This window comes from Oncorhynchus kisutch, linkage group LG14 (genome assembly GCF_002021735.2).
Source record: "Oncorhynchus kisutch isolate 150728-3 linkage group LG14, Okis_V2, whole genome shotgun sequence".
Classification (NCBI taxonomy): domain Eukaryota; kingdom Metazoa; phylum Chordata; class Actinopteri; order Salmoniformes; family Salmonidae; genus Oncorhynchus; species Oncorhynchus kisutch.
In genome coordinates, this window is record NC_034187.2 from 75,561,903 (window position 1) to 75,584,658 (window position 22,756).

Below are 22,756 nucleotides of genomic sequence, written 5' to 3' on the forward strand. Positions count from 1 at the left end.
GCTGCCACTTTATCAGAGAATGCTTTTTTGCTGCCATTTTATCAGATAATGATTTTTTGCTGCCACTTTATCAGAGAATGCTTTTTGCTGCCATCTTCTCAGATAATGCTTTTTGCTACCATTTTCCAATACAAATATTTTTTTGTTGTCATTTTCTTAGCAATGAAGGAGATGATGATGTCACAGAGATAAACTGCCACTCACATCCCTTCCTGGGGTGCCAGATAGTCCCTGGAGACCAACCTCGCCCTTCTGTCCTTTATCTCCCTGAGATAAAGAGAGAGAAGGGGGTGGAGGGAGACACAAGTTAATACCAACTTCTATCAAAGTGACAGGCAACAAAACAAACAGACACATACACATCTAGAATTTCTGACAGACAGACTGGACAGCCAGTTGTTTACTAAACATACCTTGTGTCCAACAGCTTCTCCCCAGTTAGCGGGCATCAGCTGCAGAAAGAGAGAGAGAGAGAGAGAAAATGAGGACCAACATGAGACAAGGCAGATTGATGAGCAGTGGTAATGTTGACGCAGTGGAACATACTAAATAACACACACACACACACACACACACACACACACACACACACACACACACACACACACACACACACACACACACACACACACACACACACACACACACACACACACACACACACTCTATTACTCTAATCTACACAAACATCATTCTGAATAGTTGAGCTAATGCTGCAAATGAATATTCTGTGCCCATTGTACCCCAATATAAAAGTCACTCAGAATTTTATACATGGGAGATACTCACTGACTCGCCTTTCTCTCCCTTCTGTCCCATGCGTCCCTCTTTGCACTGAGAAACAGAGAGATGTCAGGACACAGAAACACCAACACAATGTATCTAAACTCAGCAAAAAAAGAAACGTCCCTTTTTCAGGTCCCAGTCTTCCAAAGATAATTCATAAAAATCCAAAAAACTCCCCAGAAATGTCAGGGAATTTGCAGGTGTCTTGGTGGAAGAGTGGCGTAACATCTCACAGCAAGAACGGGCAAATCTGGTGCAGTCCATGAGGAGGAGATGCACTGCAGTACTTAATGCAGCTGGTGGCCACACCAGATACTGACTGTTGCTTTTGACTTTGACCCCCCTTTGTTCAGGGACATATTATTCAATTTCTGTTAGTCACATGTCTGTGGAACTTGTTCAGTTTATGTCTCAGTTGTTGAATCTTGTTATGTTCATACAAATATTAACACATGTTAAGTTTGCTGAAATAAAAGCAGTTGACAGTGAGAGGACGTTTCTTTTTCTGCTGAGTTTATCTTTGTAAATGGGGTACTATGGAGAGCTGCTTAGCCACCTATATGCTTGTGGGATGAGTAACTTTGCCTAAGACTTGCTTTGGCTCGCCAAACTTTAGCTTCAGTTCAGAGGGCTAATACAGTCTTTAGTTCAAGGGGCTGTTGCAGTCCTTCACTTGGACAAGACACTTACTGTACTAGATTCACTGCAGTCTGAACCCTAGGAGAGATAGAGATGTATAGAGAGAGAGACGGAGAGAGAGATAGAAAGAGAGAGAAAGGGAGAGAGGCGGGGGGAGAGAGAGAGAGAGAGAGAGAGAGAGAGAAAGGGAGAGAGACGGGGGAGAGAGAGAGAGAGAGAGAGAGAGAGAGAGAGAGAGAGAGAGAGAGAGGGAAAGAGAGAGGGGGGCGAGAGAGAGAGAGAGAGAGAGAGAGGGGGGACAGAGAAAGAGACATTGTGTGAGAGAGAGAGAGGGGAGAGGGAGGAAGAGAGAGGGGAGAGGGAGGGAGCGATTGCGCAACAGAAAAGAGAGAGTGAGACAGATAAGCAAACTTAACACCAAACTTTGTCTAACTCAGTATGCATGGCACTAAATCAATGCAGATAAAATTAATGTTTGGAAAGTGATGCTAAAATAAAATAAAAATTATACTAATGAGACTTGACAGTGATTTAAATATTTATGAAACTCTCTGTGTTTGATGATGATGCTGCTATGATTCAATGTACTGTATGTATGTGTGTATTTTGGAGGTGGGCTGATCAGTGAGATTGTGTGTGTGTGTGTGTGTGTGTGTGTGTGTGTGTGTGTGTGTGTGTGTGTGTGTGTGTGTGTGTGTGTGTGTGTGTGTGTGTGTGTGTGTGTGTGTGTGTGTGTGTGTGCGTGTGTGTGTGTGTGTAAGTGTGTACACGTACATTTGTGTGTGTGTGCATGCTTGCTTGTGTCTAAGCGTGTCTTGACAACACAGGTGATGATGTCACACATTCCACCACGATTAGTTTGGGTACACACTCCTACGGCCACATCTTCACTGCTGCTCTGTGTGTGTGTGTGTGTGTGTGTGTGTGTGTGTGTGTGTGTGTGTGTGTGTGTGTGTGTGTGTGTGTGTGTGTGTGTGTGTGCGTGCGTGTGTGTGTGCATGCGCGTGTGTGTGCGTGCGTGCGTTCATGTGTGTGTGTGTGTGCAGCCTGGTCAACATTGATACAAGTCAGTATTAGATGTCCATCTATGTCTGAGGACGCCGGGAGATGATGTGGAAACCGGCCACTAGGGGCAACAGAGCGCTGTTACCTTCATGGAGGTTTTGGTTTTGCTTGGGTGTTGTGGATGGGTGTAAGCATCTGCCTCTGATTCCAAAGGGTGCAAGTTCAAATCCAGTGATAGAAAGCTGTTTTTGAGATGTTTATTTGAATCCTTTCCCAAACCCTAACCCTTACCTGAACCATTTAGAGGAAATACGTAACCTTAAGATTTCAGGGGGTTAATGCCTAAACTTAACCTTTACTTTACAAATTCTGAGTTAACCTTAAACACTTTGAAATTTGACGTTTGGAGCAACTTCAACATGGATGAACGTCTAATTCTGATGTGAGACTGTGAGAGCTGGTGTGTGTGTGTGTGTGTGTGTGTGTGCCCGTTCAGTATTTTCATATGTACTGTATGTGTGTACGTGTGTGCATTTACATTGTGTGTGTGTGTATTATTTTCTCACCCGATCTCCCTTCTCTCCCTTCATTCTGTGCTGTCCAGTGTGTCCAACTGAGGCCAGCTGAAACAAACAAACATATCTATCACACTAAACATCTGTCTTTCTTATTGTATCATCTGAGACAGAATAGGATACCATGACGACAGACATTAGAAGAGTTAGCTAAAGCATACAGATATGGCTGAAGAGGATGTGTAACTAGAGGTGTAGTCATTCACCTGGATACTACTCATACTTAGCCAGAAGGAAACTACATGCTACTTTCACTTGTTTATACCTGAACATCATTGCCTACATATTTATCCAATAAAACAGATTTCATTGTTTTAGATATATATTCAATCCACAGGTATTTTATTTCTTCTTTCAAGTTACTTTTATTGGTTGTTTGAGGACATTCTATTGTTGCAGTATTATTTTCCATGTGAATGACAGTTGATTGCACTTCTGAAAGGGAATTTGATGGGGATATGTCTCATCTGTTCAGTCTATGTTTCTGAAAGGGAGTTTGATGGGGATATGTCTCATCTGTTCAGTCTTTGTTTCTGAAAGGGAGTTTGATGGGGATATGTCTCATCTGTTCAGTCTTTGTTTCTGAAAGGGAGTTTGATGGGGATATGTCTCATCTGTTCAGTCTTTGTTTCTGAAAGGGAGTTTGATGGGGATATGTCTCATCTGTTCAGTCTTTGTTTCTGAAAGGGAGTTTGATGGGGATATGTCTCATCTGTTCAGTCTTTGTTTCTGAAAGGGAGTTTGATGGGGATATGTCTCATCTGTTCAGTCTTTGTTTCTGAAAGGGAGTTTGATGGGGATATGTCTCATCTGTTCAGTCTTTGTTTCTGAAAGGGAGTTTGATGGGGATATGTCTCATCTGTTCAGTCTTTGTTTCTGAAAGGGAGTTTGATGGGGATATGTCTCATCTGTTCAGTCTTTGTTTCTGAAAGGGAGTTTGATGGGGATATGTCTCATCTGTTCAGTCTTTGTTTCTGAAAGGGAGTTTGATGGAGATATGTCTCATCTGTTCAGTCTTTGTTTCTGAAAGGGAGTTTGATGGGGATATGTCTCATCTGTTCAGTCTTTGTTTCTGAAAGGGAGTTTGATGGAGATATGTCTCATCTGTTCGGTCTTTGTTTCTGAAAGGGAGTTTGATGGGGATATGTCTCATCTGTTCACTCTTTGTTTCTGAAAGGGAGTTTGATGGGGATATGTCTCATCTGTTCAGTCTTTGTTTCTGAAAGGGAGTTTGATGGGGATATGTCTCATCTGTTCACTCTTTGTTTCATGTGAATATCAGTGCAACATGAGAGCTTTCATCCAACCAGAACTTACATTTAGGTCATCGTTGAGAAGAACACAACCAGCACACTAAAGAGAGAGAAGAAGGGAGGGGGAGAGACAGATAAAGACAGAGAGAGGGAGAAAAATATTGGGATCAAAAAGAGAGACAGGGAGAGAGACAGGGAGGGAGGGAGGGAGGGAGGGGGAGAGAGAGAGAAAAAGGGAGAGAGAAAGAGAGGGAGGGAGAAAATGAGAGAGAGAGAGAGAGAGAGAGAGAGAGCAAGAGAGAGATAGAAATATTGACATCACATTAGTTCATGGTGAGATACCCTGTAATGTTATCACATTAGTTCATGTTGAGACACCCTGTAATGTTAACATCACATTGGTTCACGTTGAGACACCCTGTAATGTTAACATCACATTGGTTCACGTTGAGACACCCTGTAATGTTAACATCACATTAGTTCACGTTGAGACACCCTGTAATGTTAACATCACATTAGTTCACGTTGAGACACCCTGTAATGTTAACATCACATTAGTTCACGTTGAGACACCCTGTAATGTTAACATCACATTAGTTCATGTTGAGACACCCTGTAATGTTAACATCACATTAGTTCACGTTGAGACACCCTGTAATGTTAACATCACATTAGTTCATGTTGAGACACCCTGTAATGTTAACATCACATTAGTTCACGTTGAGACACCCTGTAATGCAGGAGATCTAGGCCTTTATATAGATGAGGAAAGTGTCTGAATTAAAAGAGTCCAAATTGATTTTGCAATGTACTGTGTCGATAACGCCAAGTGACTTTAAAAACGTCTGTGTCAGGTTGTGTCTCGTTAGATGAAGGTGCTTTTGATAGCATGTTGTGATGAGCGCAGAGGAGGAATAGGCCAAATCCAAGGCAAAAGTCACACATCAAAGTGAGAGCCAGCTCCCAAACTCAGGTACAGTAGTTACAAAACATACACTGAGTATACCAAACATTAAGAACACCTTCCTAATACTGAGTTGCACACAGAGGAGGCTGGTGGAAGGAGCTATAGGAGGACGGCTCATTATATTGGCTGGAATGGAATCAATTAAAGGGTATCAAACACATCAAACATATGGGAACCGCTTGATTCCGTTCGATGAATTCCATTCTAGACATTACAATGAGGCCTACCCACTTCTCAGCCAGGCCCACCCACTGAGGAGCCAGGCCCAGCCAATCAGAATTCTTTTTTCCATGCAAAAAGGCTTTATTGCAGACATAAATACTCCTTATTTTAGCTCATGAAACACCTTACATGTTGCATTTATATTTTTGTTCAGTGTAGTATATGGCTCCTCTATAGCAGGGGTGGGCAACTCCAGTCCTCCAGGTTCTGGTTGGCATCCCACTTTGTCTCCATCCCTAGCAAGCACAGCTGATTAATCAAATTCAATTCTAAACTGAAGATCATGATTATGTGATTATTGGAGTCAGGTGTGTTAGCTGGGGCAAAACTGTGACACCAATCAGGCCCCGAGGACTGGAATTGCCCATCCTGCTCTATTGGATAGAGTAGTGTTGATTATGAGAGAAGAGACATGCCGTGTGTCTGTTCGAATCCTGTCAGGAAGACAATAGACAGTTTGGACCAATCAGAGCACAGACTACCATTTGGGATTAGTGGACCAACTACAGTAGCAGGGCTGGTAGTAATCTGAATCTAGTTGATGATTTCTGCGGTGCAATGATTAGGGTGCAGTTTCTCCAGTGACCAGAGAGTGGCGCTGTTACATCAGCTAAACATTCTCTGCAGACATGGGTTTGGGGAGGGGGTCTCCAACACACACACACACATACGTCCCTCTCGAGAGACAGCGATCAATAGATACAGTAAAATCACCAAGGCACCAGAGAGTGCAGGCCAGCTGTAGCTCTTCACGGGGAAGACATACACAGACACACTACAGTTTGGTGTGTCTTACAAATTGCTGACGCAAAGTTATTTCTAATGGAAGCATGGCAATTAATACAACATCTACCACCCAGTGTGTCAGCCCAGCCCGCTCGCCTCACACCAGGCAGTTAACATATGTTGATGTTGTGTGACACCAGGCAGTTAAAATATATTGATGTTGTGTGACTGGGAGATAAGGTAAGGAGGAGAGAGAAGGTTTTTGTTCTGTGTGTTTGGTACTATATCAGGATCCCCATTAGCTGCAGCAGATACTCTTCCTGGGATCCACAACTGCATCAATGGTTGGTACGTGATACCTAGTCACTGTTTCCTAATACCCATCTCTCTCTCTCTCTCTCTCTCTCTCTCTCTCTCTCTCTCTCTCTCTCTCTCTCTCTCTCTCTCTCTCTCTCTCTCTCTCTCTCTCTCTCTCTCTCTCTCTCTCTCTCTCTCTCTCTCTCTCTCTCTCTCTCTCTCTCTCTCTCTCTCTCTCTCTCTCTCTCTCTCTCTCTCTCTCTCTCTCTCTCTCTCTCTCTCTCTCTCTCTCTCTCTCTCTCTCTCTCTCCCTCCCCTCCCTCCCTCCCTCCCTCCCTCTCAGCCCTCTCAGCCCTCTCAGCCCTCTCAGCCTGCTCTCTCTAGTTACTTTACTATATGGAGATGTATTGCTCACTAGAGCCATCAACCTGTTGGGACACGTTTGGTTGTTCCCCATTCATGATTTGGGAGTCCCAATTCAATGTATAAAGTGTGGTATTTACTACCCCCCCCTGCTACCTCTGCCACCACTTCTGTAAAAAAGAACTAGGGGAAACACTGGTTATGCACTAAACTAATTATTATGAGTATTCACCAGATATGTCACCCATTGAGCATGTTTGGGATGCTCTGGATGTGTACTAACTAGAAGTCGACCGATTAAACGGAATGGCCGATTAATTTGGGCCGATTTCAAGTTTTCATAACATTTTTTTTACACCTTTATTTAACTAGGCAAGTCAGTTAAGAACACATTCTTATTTTCAATGACGGCCTAGGAATGAGGCAGAACGACAGATTTGTACCTTGTCAGCTCGGGGGATCCCCAATCTTGCAACCTTACAGTTAACTAGTCCAACGCTCTAACCACCTGCCTCACAAGGAGCCTGCCTGTTACGCGAATGCAGTAAGCCAAGGTAAGTTGCAAACTATCATTAAACTTATCTTATAAAAACAATATATCCAGGACTGTCGTTGCTCCAATGTGTACTTATTTTAATTGATTTTTGAATTAATTTTTTCCACCTTTATTTAACCAGGTAGGCTAGTTGAGAACAAGTTCTAATTTACAACAGCGACCTGGCCAAGATAAAGCATAGCAGTGTGAACAGACAACACAGAGTTACACATGGAGTAAACAATTAACAAGTCAATAACACAGTAGAAAAATAAAAAAAGAGTCTGAATACATTGTGTGCAAAAGGCATGAGGAGGTAGGCGAATAATTACAATTTTGCAGATTAACACTGGAGTGAAATGATCAAACGGTCATGTGCAGGTAGAGATACTGGTGTGCAAAAGAGCAGAAAAGTAAATAAATAAAAACAGTATGGGGATGAGGTAGGTAAATTGGGTGGGCTATTTTCCGATGGACTATGTACAGCTGCAGCGATCGGTTAGCTGCTCAGATAGCAGATGTTTAAAGTTGGTGAGGGAGATAAAAGTCTCCAATTTAACCATAAACATTAATGCCTTTCTTAAAATCAATACACAGAAGTATATATTTTTAAACCTGCATATTTAGCTAAAGAAATCCAGGTTAGCAGGCAATATTAACCAGGTGAAATTGTGTCACCTCTTGCGTTCATTGCACGCAGAGTCAGGGTATATGCAACAGTTTGGACCGCCTGGCTCTTTGCGAACTAATTTGTCAGAATTTTACGTAATTATGACATAACATTGAAGGTTGTGCAATGTAACAGGAATATTTAGACTCATGGATGCCACCCGTTAGATAAAATACGGAACGGAATAAACGTTTTGTTTTAGAGGTGATAGTTTCTGGATTTGACCTAAGGCTCGTATTTCTGTGTGTTTGTTATAGTTAAGTCTATGATTTGATATTTGATAGAGCAGTCTGACTGAGGGGTGGTAGGCAGCAGCAGGCTCGTAATAGTCAAAGGTATATGGTTTAGAGAGAAATAGTCGACGCGTTATAATTCCTGTAATAACTTGCGGCTGAACTTGAAAGGGGTTCCTTCATTATTTTACCGTTCATGTTTTCCATAGAGAATGTCTTGATCTACTTCCAATAAGGTCTGTGTTTCGTGCTTAAACCGCCTCGGCGTTTTGATACCCGTGTAAATCTCACTAGGATAAGGTCACGTTTGTTAACATATTTTCATAAATCCACTCTACAATTTTTTTTTAATCTTTGCTTATATTTAGCCAATATTGATCAGAGTTACCTTGTCCTATGGATATCTACAGTTATAAAATTGGCAAGGTGGTGTAAGCCTACATGAAACACAGACCTTATTTTAAGTTAATCTAAAAATATCCTATGGAATAAATTAATGAAGGAACCACTTTTCAGATTTTGCTAGGTGTCATGGGAATTATGACTCGCACTTTGGTAGTCAATTATTACCATGTCCATTATTAAAATTGATTTTGTTTTCAACATTCATCACAGGCAACTTAAACTCTATTTTTATTCAAACAGTTGAGAGTATTTGTCTCCTAAGCAGACTCTTCAGTATCATTGTCACTTCAGAGCTGTGTGTGTGTTTTACAGATGGCAGAGAAAAGCAGAGCACCAGTGTGGGACTATTACATGGAATTGGCACCAGGGAAAGTAAGGTGTCTTATTTGTGATAAAGATGTAAGCATGGGGTCAGCAACGGCTAAATCAAAAAAATACCATCAACCTGTGGAATCAATTAATTAATTAATTAAGAGGTTAAGAACACCCATCCAAAAGCCCATAATATGTATTATATTAAGTTCAAATAAAAGTGTCCATTGTTCATTCAGTATTATTGCAATTGTCATTATTACAAAAATGTGTGTATGTATATATATATGTACATTCTAAAAATCGGCCGATTTATCGGCATCAGCTCTTTTTTTGTCCTCCAATAATCGGTATCAGCGTTGAAAAATCATAATCGGTCGACCTCTAGTACTAACGGCATGTTCCAGTTTCAGCCGATATCCAGCAACTTCTCACAGCCATTGAAGAGGAGTGGGACAACATTCCACAGGCCACAATCAACAGCCTGATCAACTCTATGCGAAGGAGATGTGTCATGCTGCATGAGGCAATTGGTGGTCACACCAGATACTGACTGGTTTTCTGATCCACGCCCATACCTTTTAATTTTAAGGTTTCTGTGACCAACAGATGCATATCTGTATTCCCAGTCATATGGAATCCATAGATTAGGGCCTAATGAATGTATTCCCAGTCATATGGAATCCATAGATTAGGGCCTAATGAATGTATTCCCAGTCATATGGAATCCATAGATTAGGGCCTAATGAATGTATTCCCAGTCATATGGAATCCATAGATTAGGGCCCAATGAATGTATTCCCAGTCATATGGAATCCATAGATTAGGGCCTAATGAATGTATTCCCAGTCATATGGAATCCATAGATTAGGGCCTAATGAATGTATTCCCAGTCATATGGAATCCATAGATTAGGGCCCAATGAATGTATTCCCAGTCATATGGAATCCATAGATTAGGGCCCAATGAATGTATTCCCAGTCATATGGAATCCATAGATTAGGGCCTAATGAATGTATTCCCAGTCATATGGAATCCATAGATTAGGGCCTAATGAATGTATTCCCAGTCATATGGAATCCATAGATTAGGGCCTAATGAATGTATTTAAATTGACTGATATCCTTATATGAACTGTAACATTGAAATGTTGCATGTTGCATTTATAGTTTTGTTCAGCATATTAACATGACATGACATGTACAAACACACAACCACCCAGGCATCCTCAAATACATGTACACACAACCACCCAGGCATCCTCAAATACATGTACACACAACCACCCAGGCATCCTCAAATACATACACACACAACCACCCAGGCATCCTCAAATACATACACACACAACCACCCAGGCATCCTCAAATACATGTACACACAACCACCCAGGCATCCTCAAATACATGTACACACAACCACCCAGGCATCCTCAAATACATACACACACAACCACCCAGGCATCCTCAAATACATACACACACAACCACCCAGGCATCCTCAAATACATGTACACACAACCACCCAGGCATCCTCAAATACATGTACACACAACCACCCAGGCATCCTCAAATACATGTACACACACACAACCACCCAGGCATCCTCAAATACATGCACAAACACACAACCACCCAGGCATCCTCAAATACATGTACACACACACAACCACCCAGGCATCCTCAAATACATGTACACACACACAACCACCCAGGCATCCTCAAATACATGTACACACACACAACCACCCAGGCATCCTCAAATACATGCACACACAACCACCCAGGCATCCTCAAATACATGTACACACACACAACCACCCAGGCATCCTCAAATACATGTACACACACACAACCACCCAGGCATCCTCAAATACATGCACAAACACACAACCACCCAGGCATCCTCAAATACATGTACACACACACAACCACCCAGGCATCCTCAAATACATGCACAAACACACAACCACCCAGGCATCCTCAAATACATGTACACACAACCACCCAGGCATCCTCAAATACATGTACACACACACAACCACCCAGGCATCCTCAAATACATGCACAAACACACAACCACCCAGGCATCCTCAAATACATGTACACACACACAACCACCCAGGCATCCTCAAATACATGCACAAACACACAACCACCCAGGCATCCTCAAATACATGCACAAACACACAACCACCCAGGCATCCTCAAATACATGCACAAACACACAACCACCCAGGCATCCTCAAATACATGTACACACACACAACCACCCAGGCATCCTCAAATACATGCACAAACACACAACCACCCAGGCATCCTCAAATAAATGTACACACAACCACCCAGGCATCCTCAAATAAATGTACACACAACCACCCAGGCATCCTCAAATAAATGTACCTACACACAACCACCCAGGCATCCTCAAATACATGCACAAACACACAACCACCCAGGCATCCTCAAATACATGTACACACACACAACCACCCAGGCATCCTCAAATACATGTACACACACACAACCACCCAGGCATCCTCAAATACATGCACAAACACACAACCACCCAGGCATCCTCAAATAAATGTACACACAACCACCCTGGCATCCTCAAATAAATGTACATACAACCACCCAGGCATCCTCAAATAAATGTACCTACACACAACCACCCAGGCATCCTCAAATAAATGTACACACACACAACCACCCAGGCATCCTCAAATAAATGTACCTACACACAACCACCCAGGCATCCTCAAATAAATGCACAAACACACAACCACCCAGGCATCCTCAAATAAATGCACACATACAGTTTAAGTCAGAAGTTTACATACACCTTAGCCAAATACATATAAACTCAGTTTTTCACAATTCCTGACATTTAATCCTAGTAACAATTCCCTGTTTTAGGTCAGTTAGGATCACCACTTCATTTTAAGAATGTGAAATGTCAGAATAATAGTAGAGAGAATGATTTATTTCAGTTTTTATTTCTTTCATCACATTCCCAGTGGGTCAGAAGTTTACATACACTCAATTAGTATTTGGTAGCATTGCCTTTAAATTGTTTAACTTGGGTCAAAGGTTTCGGGGAGCCTTCCAGGAACTTAACACAATAAATTGGGTGAATTTTGGCACATTCCTCCTGACAGAGCTGGTGTAACTGAGTCAGGTTTGTAGGCCTCCTTGCTTTCACACGCTTTTTCATTTCTGCCCACAAGTTTTCTATAGGATTGAGGTCAGGGCTTTGTGATGGCCACTCCAATACCTTGACTTTGTTGTCCTTAAGCCATTTTGCCACAACTTAGGAAGTATGCTTGGGATCATTGTCCATTTGGAAGACCCATTTGTGACCAAGCTTTCACTTCCTGACTGATGTCTTGAGATGTTGCTTCAATATATCCACATCATTTTCCATTCCTCATGATGTCATTCATTTTGTGAAGTGCACCAGTCCCTCCTGCAGCAAAGCACCCACACAACATAATGCTGCCACCCCTGTGCTTCACGGTTGGGATGGTGTTCTTCAGCTAGCAAGCATCCCCTTTTTTCCTCCAAACTTAACAATGGTCATTTTGGTCAAATAGTTCTATTTTTGTTTCATCAGACCAGAGACATTTCGTCAAAAGTACGATCCTTGTCCCCATGTGTAGTTGCAAACGGTAGTCAAGCTTTTTTATGGTGGTTTTGGAGCAGTGGCTTTTTCATTGCTGAGCGGCCTTTCAGGTTATGTCGATATAGGACTCGTTTCACTGTGGATATAGATACTTTTGTACCTGTTTCCTCCAGCATCTTCACAAGGTCCTTTGCTGTTGTTCTGGGATTGATTTGCACTTTTCGCACCAAAGTACGTTCATCTGTAGAATACAGAATGCGTCTCCTTCCTGAGTGGTATGACGGCTGCGTGGTCCCATGGTGTTTATACTTGCATACATTTGTTTGTACAGATGAACGTGGTACCTTCAGGCGTTTGGAAATTGCTCCCAAGGATGAAACAGCCTTGTGGAGGTCTACAATTTGTTTTCTGAGGTCTTGGCTGAGTTATTTTGATTTTCCCATGATGCCAAGCAAAGAGTCACTGAGTTTGAAGGTAGGCCTTGAAATACATCCACAGGTACACCTCCAATTGACTCAAATGATGTAAATTAGCCTGTCAGAAGCTTCTAAAGCCATGATATAATTTTCTGGAATTTGTCAAGCTGTTTAAAGGCACAGTCATCTTAGTGTATGTAAACTTCTGACCCACTGAAATTGTGATACAGTGAATTATAAGTGAAATAATCTATCTGTAAACTATTGTTGTAAAAAATACTTGTGTCATGCACAAAGTAGATGTCCTAACCGACTTGCCAAAACTATAGTTTGTTGACAAGATATTGTTGGAGTGGTTGAAAAACAAGTTTTAATGACTCCAACCTAAGTGTATGTAAACTTCAGACTTCAACTGTATATACCCCCCCCCACCCCCCACCGACCCACACACACACTAATAATTGTGTTGATTCATAGCTGTGAAAGTCTTCCAATAGAGTGAGATCATTCTGTCTCATTATATTCAGTCGTAGTTCCTCTACAGCGACTAGAGCTATGTTTCAACACAGGTAATAACCTGCATTACACTGAGCCATGGGAAATGAGTAAAACATTAGTAAGGACACTAAGGAATGCAGTAATGGAGTGTCTGGAGTAGTATATGCTACTGCATATGTAAACAGAATTCTGCTGCTGTTGGAGAATGACAAAATGAATAGGCAGCAATAGAGCAACTCCCCAGATAGCCAAGGTGTATAATGTTCAAATCACTCCACTGTCAGTAGCAGAGCTGTGTGTGTGTGTGTGTGTGTGTGTGTGTGTGTGTGTGTGTGTGTGTGTGTGTGTGTGTGTGTGTGTGTGTGTGTGTGTGTGTGTGTGTGTGTATGTGTATGTTCGTGTGTGTGTGTGTGTGTATGTATGTGTGTATGTGTGTGTGTGTCACACCATCTCTCACTGTTACCCTCCTTCTCTGCCCTTTCTTGGAGTACAGTAACTGAACTGGTATTTGGGTCACCAGCCGCTGGCATAAACAAATACCTTGCTCTGATTGGCCCATACCGCCTACATATGGTCTTTCTGATTGGACGCCAACTGTAAGCCTCTCCTCAGCTTCTTCACTAATATAGGATCAAGGTTGTGGTTGTGTGTATGTGTGCTTGTCTTTCTGTCTTTGTGTGTCTGTGTGCCTGTATGTGTGTGTTTATGCGTGTTTGTGCCTAAGTGTGTGAAAGGGAATGATTGAAACATACTTTTTCTGCCAGACCCTGGGATCCAAGGATTTCCTGAGAGAGAGAGAGAGAGAGAGGAAAAGAGAGAGGAAGAGGGACATAAACTTGAATTTTAGAATGCTATGGACCTTTCATGACTTGAACCATTAGAAGACAGGTACAACATTGAACCAGTAGAAGACAGGTACAACATTGAACCATTAGAAGACAGGTACAACATTGAACCATTAGAAGACAGGTACAACATTGAACCGGTAGAAGACAGGTACAACATTGAACCATTAGAAGACAGGTACAACATTGAACCATTAGAAGACAGGTACAACATTGAACCGGTACAACATTGAACCATTAGAAGACAGGTACAACATTGAACCGGTACAACATTGAACCGGTAGAAGACAGGTACAACATTGAACCGGTACAACATTGAACCGGTAGAAGACAGGTACAACATTGAACCGGTACAACACTTGGACCATTAGAAGACAGGTACAACATTGAACCGGTACAACATTGAACCGGTAGAAGACAGGTACAACATTGAACCGGTACAACACTTGGACCATTAGAAGACAGGTACAACATTGAACCGGTACAACACTTGGACCATTAGAAGACAGGTACAACATTGAACCGGTACAACATTGAACCAGTAGAAGACAGGTACAACATTGAACCGGTACAACATTGAACCGGTACAACACTTGGACCAGTAGAAGACAGGTACAACACTTGGACCAGTAGAAGACAGGTACAACACTTGGACCAGTAGAAGACAGGTACAACACTTGGACCAGTAGAAGACAGGTACAACATTGAACCGGTACAACACTTGGACCAGTAGAAGACAGGTACAACACTTGGACCAGTAGAAGACAGGTACAACACTTGGACCAGTAGAAGACAGGTACAACACTTGGACCAGTAGAAGACCGGTACAACACTTGGACCAGTAGAAGACAGGTACAACATTGAACCGGTACAACACTTGGACCAGTAGAAGACAGGTACAACACTTGGACCATTAGAAGACAGGTACAACACTTGGACCATTAGAAGACAGGTACAACACTTGGACCAGTAGAAGACAGGTACAACACTTGGACCAGTAGAAGACAGGTACAACACTTGGACCAGTAGAAGACAGGTACAACACTTGGACCATTAGAAGACAGGTACAACACTTGGACCATTAGAAGACAGCTACAACACTTGGACCATTAGAAGACAGGTACAACACTTGGACCAGTAGAAGACAGGTACAACACTTGGACCAGTAGAAGACAGGTACAACACTTGGACCAGTAGAAGAAAGGTACAACACTTGGACCAGTAGAAGACAGGTACAACACTTGGACCAGTAGAAGACAGGTACAACACTTGGACCAGTAGAAGACAGGTACAACACTTGGACCATTAGAAGACAGGTACAACACTTGGACCAACCATGAACCTGCTTCCAGTATGAAAAGTAACAGCTTTCCTTTTGATTTGAAACCTTTTTGAAGACAATGGTAATTATGTTGTGACGTGATGCTCTTAAGAAGCCAACATTTAAACAGAATCGAATTAGAATTCTAAGGCATATTTTGCAGGTAAATGCACACCACTGAAGCTAGCTGGGACCATTACATATCCCTGCATCAGCAGCAAAACAGAGAGTGGATGAAGAATGATATCTAAACTGACATACTGGCGTAGATCAGTTGTAATACTGCAGATAGATTGTAGCTTCCATCAGTGTAATTGTCTGCATCATTTCCAATCCCCCATGTATCATTTTTGATATATATTTTCTTTATTATTTTCCCTTAACCCTACCACCCCTCCCCTAATTGGAGTGAACTAATGGGGATCTAGTCAGCCTAGTCAGTTGTACAACTGAATGCACTCAACTGAAATGTGTCTTCCACATTTAACCCAACCCCTCTGAATCAGAGAGGTGCGGGGGCTGCCTTAATCGATAAACACATCTTTGGCGCCCGGGGAACAGTGGATTGCTCAGGGGCAGAACGACAGATTTTTTACCCTGTCAGCTTTCGGTTACTGGCCCAACGCTCTAACCACTAAGCTACTACTAGGCTAAAAGACAACAACACTTCTACTTCCAGATTATACATACTATCTACATTTTATGGACACAGCCAGATGTTTTTACCCAGAGTGCATTTTAAAGAGAAAAATAATGAAAGGAGAAGAAGAGAGGGATGAGGAGAGGTGAAGTTGATCACTAATAAACCCTGATGCCCAGACAGAGAAAGAGGGAGAGAGACTTCCTTATATTGTCCATCGTCGATCATCAGCTGTTATTTCATTGGTTAGCGCTACCACTGCCAGACACAGACCTGCATCTCATTACAAACTCAGACAGCAGTTAAATTCTCTGGGATTGATTACCCCTGTCTGTAGTCTGCCAGAGCTTTGAGTTATTATCAACAGCTCTCCAAAAGACAAACAGCATGCCTAATGAATGGATGAATGGAAAATGATGGCATTAATATAAATCATGAAATGAGACAGGATGATTTGGCTTCACAACATAATGAAATAGTATTCTCTATCTGGCAATCTAGCACTGTTGCAAGAGTTGAAAAAAATCAGATTTCTCAATAGTGTTTGTGGAGGTCATCATGCTACTGTTGATTCCATCAATCTCTCGATTGGTTAGATCACTGATTATTAGGGGAAGACCAATGAATAACAGGAGAACCAATAGAATGTTTTGGTAGAAGCGTTCCCCTACCAGTCAGTACTTGGTGTCGTTGGTCTGCCTGCTGGGATATCTGAGTGTGTATTACCTGGTTAAAGGCAAGGACCGGCTGCTCTAGGTCATTCTCGGCAGCGCGGCGACTCTTGGGGGCGTCAGGGGGGCACTGAGAAAGAGAGAGTGAGAGAGAGAGCGGCCATGGGTCAAAGGTGAAAAGCTAGCCTACAGGTAGCAAACATTAATTGGGGATTGTGTATCGTGAACTGCCTGGAAACATCTGAACTGAAAAGCTAAACTGAAGACAAAGTAATGTAACACTGTTTTCATATTTTGAGGGGTTTTCCATGGCAACAAAGGAGATCAACAACAGGAACTTTATCCCCCTTGGACACTCCATGTCTAGCCATAAACACCACTCTCAGACTCTCAGCTGTCTTTTCAGAACTCTGTTGGTGGGGTGTGTGTGTGTGTGTGTGTTCATGTGTGTGTGTGTGTGTGTGTGTGTTCGTGTGTGTGTGTGTTCGTGTGTGTGTGTGTGTTCGTGTGTGTGTGTGTGTGTGTGTGTGTTCGTGTGTGTGTTCGTGTGTGTGTGTGTGTGTGTGTGTGTGTGTGTGTGTGTGTGTGTGTGTGTGTGTGTGTGTGTGTGTCTGTGGTGTATGTGCATGTTTGTGTGCAGCTCCTGTTCAAGTTGTAAACACTGCTTGCGAGGAGCCCTGTAGCAGACAGCTCAGAGAGAAGGAGAAGAGGGAGGGTGGTCAGTCTCTTCCTCTCCTCCTCCTCCATACATCACTTCATCAATTCAAGAGGGGTCTGAAAGTCTCCTCGGCTGTTCTGAAGGTGTTTTGAAGGTGTTCTGAAGGTGTTCTCTCTCTGTTTGCCGGTCTTTCATACATAGGCCTATATACAGCACACACACACACACTAACACACACAAACAAATAAACACGCAAATATAAGCGTGAGGTACACATCCACATGTGACTCGTTTCAGGAAACTAGGCGTATGTCGCGCGTCACTACTTAAACGTAAACATTTTTATCAAAATGCATTTTTTTGGCAAGTGAACTTTCATGTGCCTGAATAAGAAACGTGTTTGCCATCTGTAAATACAAATACAAGTTGGTTTAGCCGCCGATAAAGACAGGAACCTTCCCGCTAGCCATGATTGGTTGAGATAATGAGTGGGCTGGACATGCCCCAGAGATGACTTTAGATTGGTCTGCCATGCAGCCCTCGTCTGTCTATAACATGAGCTGGTCAGTTTGTGTAGGTCATCCTTTCTAACACTGCTTTTTGAACTATATCACGTAGTAACTGCAGAAAGCAAAAGTGTTGCTCTCTGGAGGAATTAGTATGATAGCGAAGGACATGGACAAAATTATGCCGTTTGATTGCAAATGTGCAGACGAAGTCGACAAAAGAACACACAGAAAGGCTGTTGTCTGAAACATCTGTCTCCGACCATGCTAGTTTGTTGGTGATGTGGACACCAAAGAACTTGAAGCTCTCAACCTGCTCCACTGCAGCCCTGTCGATGAGAATGGGGGCGTGCTCGCTCCTCCTTTTCCTGTCGTCCATAATCATCACCTTTGTCTTGATCACGTTGAGGGAGAGGTTGTTGTCCTGGCACCACATGGTCAGGTTTCTGACCTCCTCCCTATAGGCTGTCTCATCGTTGTCAGTGATCAGGGCTGCCACTGTTGTGTCATCGGCAAACTTAACGATGGTGTTGGAGTCGTGCCTGGCCATGCAGTCATGAATGAACAGGGAGTACAGGAGGGGACTGAGCATGCAGCGTTGAGGGGCCCCCGTGTTGAGGATCAGCGTGGCGGATGTGTTGTTACCTACCCTCACCACCTGGGGGCGGCCTGTCAGGAAGTCTAGGATCCAGTTGCAGAGGGAGGTGTTTAGTCCCAGGGTCCTTAGCTTATTGATGAGCGTTGTGGGCACTATGGTGTTGAACGCTGAGCTGTAGTCAACGAATAGCATTCTCACGTAGGTGTTACTTTTATCCAAGTGGAAAAGGGTAGTGTGGAGTGCAATAGAGATTGCATCATCTGTGGATCTGTTGGGGCGGTATGCAAATTGGAGTGGGTCTAGGGTGTCTGGGATGATGGTTTTAATGTGAGCCTTGACCAGCCCTTTCAAAGCATTAAATGGCTATAGATGTGAGTGCTACGGGGCAGTAGTTATTTAGACAGGTCATCTTGGCACAGGGACTATGCGTGATGGTTGGTGTTTAGAAAGGTTGTGGGAGTGTTGTGTGATGGTTTGTGTGATGGTTGTGGGAGTGTTGTGTAATGGTTGCGGGAGTGTTATGTAATGGTTGTGGGAGTGTTGTGTGTTGGTTTGGGAGTGTTGCGTGATGGTTGTGGGAGTGTTGCTTGATGGTTGTGGGAGTGTTGTTTGATGGTTGGTGTTCTCACCCTAGCACCAGGTATCTCACAGCAGGACTCCTGAATGGCCAGGGAGGCGTCACAATACACCATCACCTGCTGAATGTCCATCTGAGAGACAAGAGAGACGCAGAAGACAGGGGGCAGGGAGAAAGAGTAAGAGAGCGAGAGAAAGAGAGAGCAAGAGCAAGAGAGAAAGAGGGGGAGAGAAATATTGTTCGAGACAGCTCACTACAACCCCCCTTCTACAGCCATGACCATCACCCTCAAATATCCCTCGTCCCGCCCTTTACACATTTTCCTCCTCCCCCCGCTCCACCATTCCCTCCATATCTGCCCTCCTCCCACCTCTCCCTCCATATATGCCCTCCTCCCACATCTCCCTCCATATCTGCCCTCCTCCCACCCTCTCCATCCATCTCTCCCCTCCTCCCACCATCTCTACCTCTCCATCCAGCTCTCCCCTCCTCCCACCCTCTCCCTCCATCTCTCTACTCCCCACATACAGGTTAACCCAACCCAATCTCCCAACTTCCCACCACAATAACCCCCCCATCCTCTCCTTTCCTGGCCCTCCACCTCCATACCTCCACAGCGGCAGCATCTGTTGCTCTGATGCCCAGTAGGGTGTGTCCCTTGGTCGATAGCTCGCCACGGGGCTCCAGGGGCTTGGTCTGGATGGAGCTGCAGTCTACATGTAGAGAGGCTGCCCTCTGCTGGACGCTGAGGGCCAGTTTGTGCCAACCACTGTCCAGGATAGACTCCACGCCCTCCCCCCTGAACACACACCCAACTGGCTCACCCAGGGGGTCGGCCCCCCGTGCACGCAGGGACAAGGTGGCATCAGGGCCATTCAGGTCAAGGGAGAACTGGGGAGTGGGGGAGGATGGTTGGGAGAAGAAAGGAGGAGAGAGGGAGAGTGGGGGAGAGGAGAAAGGAAAAAACAGTTGGGGCATTATCCATTTCTGATTGGGAAAGAACACCTCTCACCTCCTCCCTCGTTCCTCTTCCCTTGTTCCTACCACTATAGTGTCTACAGAGCTGAAGGAATATTGTAGGTATTGCTGAAGCCAATGGTTCATTGAATAGGTCTATCCATTCCCAAGCAATAATCCGCTATGAGAAGTAGCTACAGACAGAAGTTCAGTACAGTACTATGCTTTGGGTCTCAAAGTGGGCTACATAGAACACACTGCAAAGTTAAGAAAAACATGGACAAAGGCAACTAATTATTGCCCATGAAAACACACAATCAATCATGTATAACGAGTTGGTTTGCCCTCAATTCATCCTATACATGCTGAATAGCATTTAAAAGAAAATCTGATTGATTATAGATGTGAGAGACACTCTTCATCATAGAAGTAAGATGAATAATAATGAGAATAATAACGAGAATAATAATGAGAATGATAATGAAAGAACAACAGAAACAGAGAGAGGAGAAGACAAGGGGAGGATAGAGTGGAGAGATGGAGGACAGGACCTAGGAGGGGTGGAAAGAGAGAGAGAGGAGAGATGGAGGACAGGAGACAGGATGGGTGGAAATAGAGAGAGAGGAGAGATGGAGGACAGGAGACAGGATGGGTGGAAATAGAGAGAGAGGAGAGATGGAGGACAGGAGACAAGGGGGGTGGGAAGAGAGAGAGTGGAGAAATGAAGGCCAGGAGATAGGATGGGTGGAAAGAGAGAGAGAGGAGAGATGGAGAACAGGAGATAGGATGGGTGGAAATAGAGAGAGAGGAGAGATGGAGGACAGGAGACAGGATGGGTGGAAATAGAGAGAGAGGAGAGATGGAGGACAAGAGACAGGGGGGTGGGAAGAGAGAGAGTGGAGAAATGAAGGACAGGAGATAGGATGGGTGGAAAGAGAGAGAGATAGTAGAGATGAAAGACATGACATAGGAGTGGAAAGAGAGGAGTGAGATGGAGGACAGGCGATATGAGGGGGTAGAAAGAGATAGAGAGGAGAAATGAAGGAAGGAGCAGAAAATAGATGGGGTATGCAGGGAGGAATAGAGGAGAAGCCAACCAGAAGCCATGGATTACAGGCAACATTCGCACTGAGCTAAAGGGTAGAGCTGCCGCTTTCAAGGTGCGGGACTCTAACACGGAAGCTTACAAGAAATCCCGCTATGCCCTGTTACTAACCATCAAACAGGCAAAGAGTCAATACAGGGCTAAGATTGAATCATACTACACCGGCTCCGACGCTCGTCGATTGTGGCAGGGCTTGCAAACTATTACAGACTACAAAGGGAAGCATAGCCGCGAGCTGCCCAGTGACACGAGCCTACCAGATGAGCTAAATCACGTCTATGCTCGCTTCGAGGCAAGCAACACTGAGGCATGCATGAGAGCATCAGCTGTTTCGGACGACTGTGTGATCACGCTCTCCGTAGCCGACGTGAGTAAGACCTTTAAACAGGTCAACATACACGGCTGCGGGGCCAGATGGATTACCAGGACGTGTGCTCCATGGATGTGCTGATCAGCTGGCAGGTGTCTTCACCGACATTTTCAACATGTCCCTGATTGAGTCTGTAATACCAACATGCTTCAAGCAGACCACCATAGTCCCTGTGCCCAAGAACACAAAGGCAACCTGCTTAAATGACTACAGACCCGTAGTACTCACGTCAGTAGCCATGAAGTGCTTTGAAAGGCTGGTAATGGCTCACATCAACACCATTATCCCAGAAACCCTAGACCCACTCCAATTTGCATACCGCCCAAACAGATCCACAGATGATGCTCTCTCTATTGCACTCCACACTGCCCTTTCCCACCTGGACAAAAGAAACACCTATGTGAGAATGCTGTTCATTGACTACAGCTCAGCGTTCAACACCATAGTACCCTCAAATCACATTACTAAGCTAAGGATCCTGGGACTAAACACCTCCGTCTGCAACTGGATCCTGGACTTCCTGACAGGCCGACCCAGGTGGTGAGGGTAGGTAGCAACACATCTGCCACGCTGATCCTCAACACTGGAGCTCCCCAGGGGTGCGTGCTCAGTCCTCTCCTGTACTCCCTGATCACCCACGACTGCATGGCCAGGCACGACTCCAACACCATCATTAAGTTTGCTGACGACACAACAGTGGTAGGCCTGATCACCAACAACGACGAGACAGCCTATAGGGAGGAGGTCAGAGACCTGGCCGGGTGGTGCCAGAATAACAACCTATCCCTCAACATAACCAAGACTAAGGAGATGATTGTGGACTACAGGAAAAGGAGCACCGAGCACGTCCCTATTCTCATCGACGGGGCTATAGTGGAGCAGGTTGAGAGCTTCAAATTCCTTGGTGTCCACATCAACAACAAACTAGATTGGTCCAAACACACCAAGACAGTCGTGAAAGGGGCACGACAAAGCCTATTCC

General features: G+C 44.0%; 1 protein-coding gene across 3 annotated transcripts in view; it reads right to left on the reverse strand.

The window, feature by feature from the left end:
• LOC109904379 (collagen alpha-1(XVI) chain) overlaps window positions 1-22,756 on the reverse strand; it is a 148,853-nt gene that overhangs the window by 98,814 nt on the left and 27,283 nt on the right. For all 3 annotated transcript variants that reach the window (XM_031788978.1, XM_031788979.1, XM_031788977.1), the window contains exons 6-15: window positions 19,952-20,233; window positions 19,395-19,475; window positions 17,059-17,133; window positions 14,279-14,311; window positions 4,323-4,358; window positions 2,997-3,053; window positions 1,477-1,503; window positions 790-834; window positions 414-452; window positions 205-267 (exon numbers count right to left, since the gene is read on the reverse strand). In XM_031788978.1, the coding sequence (XP_031644838.1) occupies window positions 205-267; window positions 414-452; window positions 790-834; window positions 1,477-1,503; window positions 2,997-3,053; window positions 4,323-4,358; window positions 14,279-14,311; window positions 17,059-17,133; window positions 19,395-19,475; window positions 19,952-20,233 (738 nt within the window). The remainder of the gene's footprint in view (window positions 1-204; window positions 268-413; window positions 453-789; window positions 835-1,476; window positions 1,504-2,996; window positions 3,054-4,322; window positions 4,359-14,278; window positions 14,312-17,058; window positions 17,134-19,394; window positions 19,476-19,951; window positions 20,234-22,756) is intronic.